The sequence below is a fragment of the Bidens hawaiensis genome, unplaced genomic scaffold, assembly GCF_021521415.1.
Source record: "Bidens hawaiensis isolate Kalapana, Puna unplaced genomic scaffold, B.hawaiensis_p1.1 tig00008513_1, whole genome shotgun sequence".
NCBI lineage: Eukaryota > Viridiplantae > Streptophyta > Magnoliopsida > Asterales > Asteraceae > Bidens > Bidens hawaiensis.
This window is the reverse complement of record NW_027491607.1, coordinates 618,934-628,604: the sequence shown is the minus strand read 5'-3', so window position 1 is coordinate 628,604 and position 9,671 is coordinate 618,934. Positions and strand designations below refer to the sequence as shown.

The 9,671-nt window shown below is 36.2% G+C and overlaps 2 protein-coding genes across 2 annotated transcripts; both read right to left on the bottom strand.

Annotated features, from left to right (window-relative positions):
• Positions 1-338: 338 nt before the first annotated feature.
• LOC143529176 (uncharacterized) lies at positions 339-1,163 on the bottom strand. The gene has a single exon (XM_077025020.1). It carries the CDS (start codon positions 1,161-1,163, stop codon positions 339-341), a length of 825 nt encoding a protein of 274 aa, XP_076881135.1.
• Positions 1,164-3,769: 2,606 nt separating this feature from the next.
• LOC143529163 (peroxidase 27-like) lies at positions 3,770-5,076 on the bottom strand. The gene is made up of 4 exons (XM_077025007.1): positions 4,855-5,076; positions 4,576-4,764; positions 4,332-4,494; positions 3,770-4,178 (listed from the first exon to the last, which is right to left on the bottom strand). The coding sequence occupies exons 1-4, from the start codon at positions 5,071-5,073 to the stop codon at positions 3,772-3,774; spliced, it is 978 nt and encodes a 325-aa protein (XP_076881122.1). The 5' UTR covers positions 5,074-5,076; the 3' UTR covers positions 3,770-3,771.
• Between the last annotated feature and the right edge of the window lie 4,595 nt (positions 5,077-9,671).

Sequence of the window (9,671 nt, the reverse complement as noted above, 5' to 3'; positions counted from 1 at the left end):
ATCAAGTTACTCCTCTGGAGACCCTACATAATACCGAAGTTAGGAAAAAAGGATATGCAACATTGAAGGTCGCGGCTAAGACGACTAACAGAAAGAATGTTGCATTTAAAATCGGGAATATAAAGAACCCCTTTCACTTTGGCTCCTCCCGGAAGAACATATTCCCCTTTCCCCTTAACAGGGATGGAATCACCGTTTGGAATGATAACGGGCAGCTCAAGGGGAGTTTCCCTTAGATTAGTGAGAATATTTGATAAGTAAGTAATATACTCAGTGCAACCCGAATCAAGGATCCACTCACCTTCTTCGTCTTTTTTATGAGCTATATTGGCAACCGGTTATGTACCTTCGGTCTTACCTTCTCCACTAAAGTGCTTTAAGAATAGTTGGTAGTCTTTGTTACTCAAACCTGGAATTGGACTAGGTTCGGTTTCGACACATGCAGCCTTAGACTTTGGTTTTTCTCTTTTCTTCCTAGGCCACCATTCCGGATATCCGACCAATTTAAAGAAACCCTCAAGTTTATGACCATCTTTATCACAAAATGTGCAATGTTCGTTCACTTCCTTTAAGGTCTTCACATCCTCCTTTTCTTTATTCCGACCCGTATGGAGTTTCTGGGTGGAGGCCGACCCACCCTTCTTCACGTGAGTTTGAAACGTAGCGGAATCTACACTTGTTCTTTTTCCCATGGAAACGGCCCTTTGTTGTTCGTCATCTGATACGAGACGGAATGCTTCTCCCAAGGTGGGAGTTGGTTTCATGGCCAAGATTTGAGTTCGGATTGTTGAAAACTCATTGTCAAGGCCGAGAAGATATTCGTACAGTTTCTCTTTGTCTTTCTGATCCGAAAACCGTTTACTCATATCACACACACAACCGTTGCATGAACACATGGGTGTAGAAAAAACAGAACACATCTCATACCATAATGTCCTCAACCGTGTGTAGTATGACGAGACCGAGACACCGTTTTGCCTTGTGTTGGACAACAGTTGCTTTACCTCATATGCTCTCGGTGCATTCTCTTTTCCGAAACGTTCTTGAAGATCGTTCCATATTTCTTGTACAAAGTGGGCATACTTTACGGACACCCGAATCTCCTTTTCCATGGCTGCAGTCACCCAACCTTTGATCATGGCATCGCACCTCAACCACGTCATGTGATTTTGGTGGGACTTTTCTCGTCTTTCAAGGGTTCCGTCAACAAACCCGATCTTGTTTTGGCGAACAGGAAGTTTTCCATCTCATGTAACCAATTGGGATAGTTGCCATCATTCAGAATGTCATTGACATGGACTTGTCGTGGGTAGTCGGATAGGTGAAGGTAAGTAGTAAGGGGAGGTATAGTTGTTTGTTTCGTTGTTCATTTTGGTGTTTTGATTGACGGATTCATCGCTGGCCATGATAAAGGAGGATGGCGGCGGCTGGTTTAGGGTTAGGGGAATGGATCGAGCAACTGCTCTGATAACATAAAGGAATTGGTTTCTTGTTATTTCTTCAAAGGGAATTACATCATAAATAGGTAAAAAAGATCCCTTAAACATGGAATGGATTACATAGTAATAATGAAAATCAACTAAATAATAAGCAATATCCTATAAGAACATAGCTGAAAATGGATGTTGAATAGCTGACGTTGGAAGTTAGTTGTTGTTATAAAGTAGGAGATTTATTTATACACATGTTTAGTTTCTTTTATAAATAGGATAGCATAGTACGTAGTTTTAGTTTCACTCTTAATTTTCATTAAGAAAGTTTGCAAAGCAATCCTTGTGTTCATATTGTATGTGTTTAGTGTGTGTAAAACCTGGGCCTAAACTAACACTTGTACCATGTGCTTAAAATGTAATAGGAGTAGCACAGTGACATTCTGTGAGAGCGAGCCAACTTATAAATTTATATATGTATATAGGGAGAGGATCAAGAGAAAACTCACATTTAAAGAGAAAACTTAAAAACTCCTAAAAACTCCTAAAGAATTATTTTTAATTAAAAATAAAAAAATATTTTCAAAATTCTGTTTTAGCCATTATTCTTATATTTTCTTATATTTCACACGAAAAATATAAAAAAATAAAAAAAGTTTAAAAAAAATAAAAAAAACTGTTGTAATGCACATACGTATTACTGTGCGATACCGTTGTATTACACATGCGTATTACTATGTATTTTTGAGTTTAATAGTGTTTTATTGCATATATTCAATATTTGTGTATTGTATATATATAGTAGTGTTGTATTATAGGGAAAAATATAATAATAAAATAAAAGTCGATGTGGTGCACATGTGCGTTAATGTTGTATTACACATACGTACTAATGTGTATTCGATGTGTGTATTAGTCTTATATTGCATATACACAATGGTGTGTATCAAATATGTGCAATAGTGTTGTATTTTATGCAATACAAACAGTTTTGCATATATATAATACACATTATTACACATGCGCCACTATACCGACGAGGTTACTGACAAGTTTTTTTTAACCAATAACAACATATAAGAATAATGGAAAAAAATGAAACTTCAAAAAAAATTTTAAAAAAGAGTTAAAAATAGTTTTTTAGAAGTTTTTAGGAGTTTTTAAGTTTTCTCTTTAAGATGAGTTTTCATTAGAACTCATCCCTATATATATATATATGATCAGGATCATGTGAGATCTTTTTGGGAATTGAGAACTGTGGGAACCTTTTTGGACCACAAAAAAACCCAAAAATAAAAAAATTTATAAAACAAAAAAAAACACAAAAATAAAAAAATAAAAAAACCAAAATTCTTATTTATCATCCTGGTTTCTAAAAAAAACGTAAAAAAAAATTATCGGTTTATCTAAATTATACATATATGTATAATATGTACATATATGTACACACATGTTTTTTTCCTGTACACATATGTATAATTTAAGGTAAATGATAATGTACATATGTGTATATTACGTAACTAGAGATTAAATGAATGTATACATATATTTATAGGTATGATACAAATTAAAAAAAATCGATTTTTTTATAAAACGGGAACGAAATATAAGAATTTTGTTTTTTTTACTTTTTTAAAATTTTCTTTTTTTTTGTTTTATAATTTTTTAGAGGTTTTTTTAGTGGTCCAAAATGGTTCTAAAAGTTCTCAATTTGCCAATGGTTCTCTTAGGATCTTTATCCTATATATATATATATATATATATATATATATATATATATATATAATTTCTAGGGCTTGGTGCCACAAATATTTTTTTCAATTGTATATCTTATAAGTTTTGTTATGGTTTTTATTTAAGGATATTGTATATTATAGTGTTGGTAATACAATGAACCTAACTAATACAAATTAAATTCGTGATACTTTGATCAAATGGCGTATGTGAGCCGATTCTGTTTTGGGGTTTATAGAATTATTTATTGTTTATTCGGTGTGGGTTTTACCAAGTTTATGTTTAAATTCTGATTGATGCAATAGTACATGCCAAGCATTTTAGTGATACCAATTGCTTCAGTCTCTTAGAAAAATCCAAAGCAAAAGAAAAGAATTCTTATGTTAATTCAATTAAACAAAGAATACTTCTGAATATTCAGATAAGTACATCAATAAATTTAATTTACAACGTGTTTAGTATCAACGTCCAAGCAACAATAAACTTGATTCATATAGAGCATCACGGTCAATAAATAAATTATTGCCTTGATCTCTAGTTATTATATCAAATCACACATTACCTTATTTTTTTTTTTTCAGGTAAAAAAATGATGTTACTTAACTATTTAGTTTATTAAAGCACACTGTTTCCTGATTTCACCAGCCTTTCCTGTCAGAACTCCAATTTGACCCATTTTAACCATTGATTTTTGGAAATCCTTGAAAAATGTAGACCCATGAGATTGTGCTTGACGCTTGACGTAGGCACTTGTTTTCTTGTCATTAAGTAGAGCAGCGTCTGATTGAAACAATCCTCTCCTTTTCAAAACAATAGTGTAGTAATCATCATCGAATCGTCTGAAACTCCCTGGATCCATTTCAATAAGGGTGGTTCTGTCGTTGGGTTTACACTTGCGTTTCAATTGAGTCACATAGTTCGAGTCTAGAGAGGGGTCGGCGTCCCCTTTGCCCGTAAAGTTATACAACCGGGTTGCTATGCTAGAGCAATGAGAAGTACCCACAGTGTGTCCTCCTGTATAAAGAAAGATATATTAAGGAGTTATTGGAGTTTATAAACCACCCTTCCTTCAAATTCAGAGAGGTAAGTCTTTTGATTCTGCATGCTCATTTTACGACTACTGCAATAGAAGTTCCATTAAATAAGTAAATTTAGATTGAACCATACCTGAAAGAACCACCAGGTCTTTAACACTTAAGCCCTTAGAACTAAAAGCTGCTTTGAGTTGAGTAATGTTAGCAGCAGGAGAAGGTAGGGTTAAACTCTCTGATGCTTTTGATACTCTTCCATCTCTTCTCCCTAATGGCACTGGCCAAGCTGGTCCCTTAATCTGAAAAAGAAAAACGATTATAAATCAACAGAAAGAAAAGAGTAGATATATGCTCATTCAAGGTTGGGTAGAGGTAAACACTTGTTGGATTGCATCTCGAGCTACCAAAGCTAAGATATCTGCACAAGAAACAACACCAGGACATGCTGCTTCTACAGCGGTTTTTGCAGCATCAATAACTTGAAATCCTCTAAGGGAAAGATTTGGTGGTCTGTCTTTCTCTGCTTGGTTACTCTTTGTAGTGTTTAGTAACACAGAACCGTCACATCCCTGCATAAACATGATATTATTAAGTCATGATATATATATATATATTATAAATTTTGAAGTGTATAAAATGTTTTATGTTATTGAACGGACCCTGACAAAACAATCATGAAAATGCATTCGAAGCAAAGGCGCTGCAAGAGAAGGAGCTTTGGAAATGTAGTTTGCAGTTGTCCTCTTTACAATGGCCTCGGCTTTAGGGCATGTCTTTTTGTAGAATCCCAATTTTAGTCCTTTGCCATTCGCGACGCTGAGAATTATAGCAACTAGCAGAAGTTGGAGAAATAGTGCAACGTGTATTTTGATTGCCATATTTCTTCCACACAGAGAAGCGGATGATTAGGAGGGTGATGTGACTCTTGAATTTATAGTAGCCAATATGAGTTGCTTTTCATTTAACTAATCAGGTGACTAATCATTGTTTACAATATGATAGTTAGTGGGATACCTGCATTGTTCCTCAATATAGTCAACCCTTTATTATCATTTCACCTACTATATTTTAATGAAAAGCCTCGGGTGGACTTTGGCTAGTTTAATATGTATATTATTTATGCACTATGCAATTATCTTCCTCGCATCAGTAGAGGTGTTCAAAAAAACCGGTTATAGAACCGGTTTGGTCGGTTTAACCGAAAACCGGTTAATAGAAAAACCGGTTATTAAAAAACCGGTTAGACCGGTTATTGAACCGCCGGTTAGTACTTCGGTTACTCATTCGTGGACAAAAACCGGTTATTGAACCGGTTAGTAAAAAAACCGGTTAAATTTAAAAACCGGTTATTAAAAAACCGGTTAACCTAAAAACCGGTTAACCGGTTAACGGTCAAAAACCGGTTAACCTAAAAACCGGTTAAGTTAACCGGTTTTTGACCATTATAAAACGGCCATATGACCGTTTGGGTCCTTTTTTGCCCATTTTTTCTTGATTTCTAGCCGTTTTTTTTAACATTTTACCCCCACAAACAACTATATATAGTTTAGGTTGGGTAGGTTAGCTCACACTCGATTATACAACTCTACTAGCTCTAAACGTTTATTTCATACGCGATTATTTTGTTATCTCACACTCAATTATACCACATTACCACTCCATACGCTCTTATTTCGTAGTCGTTTATTTCATACTCGTACTCGTTTATTTCATACTCGATTATACGCTCTTATTTCCGATCCTCGCCGCCATGGCCAAAGATTTACTAACGGTCCAAGCTTCCACGGTAGCTTCGGAGTCTGCTTTTTCTGTTTCTGGCAGGGTTATATCGATTAGGAGGACTCGACTCACTGCACCAGCTATAGAGATGTCGATTTGCTACAAGGATTACTTGGACTCTTTAGATAGGGCACAACATCAACGCTCACTCGAGGGGGAAATGGAGTATGAAGCGGGCTTGTATGAAGACGAGGTCAATGAAGGACACACTCAACCAATGACCGATGAAGAAGCCGCGTACGACGATTACCTAAGAAATAGCTCGGGATCGGGTAGCGAAGAAAATTAGTTAAAGAAACAGCAAACATGGAGGCAAATCATGAGTAAGAAACAACAAGTTGTTCATGTAATCGTGTCTAAGCATTCTTTTTCCTAATATGTGCTCTTATTTACTTGTTGATTTGGATTTTTCTAATTTAGTTAAAGAAACAGCAAACATGGAGGCAAATCATGAACAAACTGCGATTGGGAACAACAGGAGCATCTGCTAGTTCACGATTTAATGTTTGTATTTTTGAGTTAAATCATGAACAACAGTTCTTGGCAGAGATTTCTTCAGTGTTAATGATTTAATGTTTGTATTTTTGAGTTACGAATATGCGATAACGATTTAATGTTTGTATTTTTAATGTAAAAACTATAAATGAAAGTTATGTGTTTTTAATCTTTGGTTTGTTGAAAACACATTCACCAACACACACTCATACTCATCTTCCAAGCAAAGAACCCTAACAACGAAAGCAAAGAATGGCTTCGGTCAGTCCGTTTTGCCTTGTAGTTACCGGTTTGCCTTGTAGTTACCGGTTTGTTTATACTGTGAAAAAATAATGGTCTTCATTAAGTACAAAATATAAAAAACAAATATTCGTATTTGAAACCGCGAAATTTAAAAAAAAAAAAAAAAAAAAAACCGGTTAATAAAAAAAACCGGTTAATAAAAAAACCGGTTTATTAACCGGTTCTAACCGGTTTCTAAACCGGTCCTAACCGGTTAGACCGGTTAGGGTTTTGACAGAAAAAAACCGGTTATTAACCGGTCCGGTTATTAACCGAATCGGTTTTTTTCCGGGCCAAAAAAAACCGGTCCGGTTAATAACCGAACCGGTTTTTTTAAAAAAACCGGTTTGTGCACCTCTACTCGCATGTTATGGTTTAAGATTCTCAAAGCGTGTGTTCGGTAACTGTTTAAATAAAACTCGATTTTTTGAAGTGCATTACGAGTTTCATGAAAGAGGATTTCATAACATATAGTGGGATAGTCCTCAAGATCTTAATTTCAAGCTCGTTTTTTATAGAAATGGTAGAGACGGTTGGTTGTGAGCCAAGCAAACAATCAAAAAACAATAAGATAGACAATAGAAGATTGAAAGCTATGATTTTCATTAAAACCCGAACATAAATTTTGTAATCCACCCCGGGTGAACTCCACCGGGGGTATAGGCCCTAACACACTATTTATAGTTCCATGAGCCTTGTTCTCCAAGCGGCCGCGTCTGCTGAAGAACCGTGAAGTGTCGCTAGACACCAGGAAGTGTCGCAATTTGTCCACCCAAACTCATGAAGTACCACAAGTGCCGGCGCGACCCTTCTAGTGTCGATAGTTTCTTCCAACAGTATGAAACGACCGGCCGATTCATTTAGTTGACTATATCATTCTCAAATTTTGAACCATACATAGTGTATATTCTGAACTATGGGGTATGTATAACCGAAACATTTAATGGAATGTAGCTGAAACTAAAGGAAATTCAAATTTTTTTCTTGGATTAAAATTTTAACATTTAGTTTGCGTTAGGATTTATCGAAGATCGGCAATCTATAAGTACATAATATATATGGAAGCGGATAACCCGTCTATATTTGAACAAAGTTGGTTGGTTGACTTTTGTTGCTGCTAATGCTTCCTACATGCAAACAGAATCTTTGTTTTGTTGGACCAACTCATATGAATTCGAGTAGAAAAATAAACGAAGCCTGTTGGACATGTGGTAATTAATCATTATAGATTGACTATCAATGGCATTTGGGTTTTTATTAAGGAATTCACCTGCACCAAGCAGACTAGGAAAAATAAACAATAAAGTCAAGCTATGAATTGGTAATGATAAAGTAAAACACGAACACAAATTGCAAAACTTGCAAATACTTTTATTAATCAGAAAATCCACTTACATGAACAACATTGACTTGTTCTGCCTCATAACATTCACGAATAAACTGATATCGTGACGTTATATGCTTGGTTCTCTTATGGAATATCGGATTCTTTACTAATACAATAGCCGAGGTATTATAATGACCTTCTGAGGCGATTCCCCCCAAAACTCACCTAATACATCTCGTAGCAAGATTGCTTGATACACAGCACAGTGGCGGCCATATACTCAACCTCACAAGATGATAGTGCCACAGTTTCTTCTTTCTGGGAGCACCAAGAAACCAGATTATTTCCTTAATACAAAATATGACCAGCAGTACTCCGACCATCATCATGAAAGAAATTCAGGACCGATGTTATGACTGCTATCACAAAAACCGATTAATCTCATTGTACCTCCTTGTTCATATTCAATTCCAAACCCCGTAGTGCGTTTCACATACCGAAGAATCTGTTTAATAGTCAACCCATGAGACTCACGAGGACTTTGTATATACTGACTCACCACCCTGACTGAATAAGCTAAATCAGGTTGGGTGTGAAGCAAATATCTCAAACAGCCCACCACCTTTCAATACTTCGTTGGATCAACTTCGGTCTCTTCTTCGGCCTTTGAAAACGCCATACCCGACTCCATAGGAACATGAGTCGGATTACTTGGTTCCATGCCTGTTCGAACCAATACTTTATTTGCATACGCCTCTTGTATTATTTTAATAGCACACTTCCTTTTATACCTCAATCCAAGATAATATGATAATTTTCCGAGATCTGACATCTCGAACTTAGACGTCATCCGCTTCTTGAACTCAGAAAGAATATTCAGGCTCTTCCCTGTAACAAACAGATCATCAATGTAAACGACAACAATCAATAATTTCTTACCACCCGTACATCTTTCGACACACCCACTGTTCATTTGAGCACCGAATATACTTTTATCAATTTTAAGATCTAATCTAGCTTGGTGTTCCTTGCTCTTGGCGCCTGTCTAATCCCGTATAATTCTTTAGACAATTTATAAACCTTATGCTCTCTGCCTCGTTTTTCGAACCCCTTTTGTTGATTAACATAAACGTCATTTTTTAGAACATTATGCAAGAAGGCAGTTTTCACATCCAAATGACGGATTTCCCATTTATTTCCTGTGGCTAAAGCAGTTAGCAAGCGAATTGTAACATCTCTAAATTTTCAGGAAAAAAAATGTAAACTTCAAGAGTCAAAGGAATTGAAATGAAAATTCTGAATTTCAAGACCCATCGCGCTATGCAATGGATCAGGAATCAACCCATCACGATACGCGATGGGTATCTCACAATATCTCAGAAAAGACGGTGTCGCGCTACGCGACCGCCTTGGTTCATCGCGACACGTGGCAACACGTGATAGGCCATATGTCACCACGTGGTGACACGTGGCAAGTCTACATGTTGACGACGCAACCCTAGTGGCGGCGTCGCGATACGCAACAGCCAACCCAAGCTTCCGTCCCGATACGCGGCGGAATATAATATTCCGAGGCGGTGTAAAAAGTCCATC

Coding starts and splice junctions, on each gene's coding strand:
- LOC143529176 (XM_077025020.1), bottom strand. CDS start 1,163: ATGACGTGGTTGAGGTGCGATGCCATGATCAAAGGTTGGGTGACTGCA.
- LOC143529163 (XM_077025007.1), bottom strand. CDS start 5,073: ATGGCAATCAAAATACACGTTGCACTATTTCTCCAACTTCTGCTAGTT. Junction 4,765..4,854: donor TTCATGATTGTTTTGTCAGG/GTCCGTTCAATA, acceptor ATGTTTATGCAG/GGATGTGACGGTTCTGTGTT. Junction 4,495..4,575: donor CTCGAGATGCAATCCAACAA/GTGTTTACCTCT, acceptor TTTCTTTTTCAG/ATTAAGGGACCAGCTTGGCC.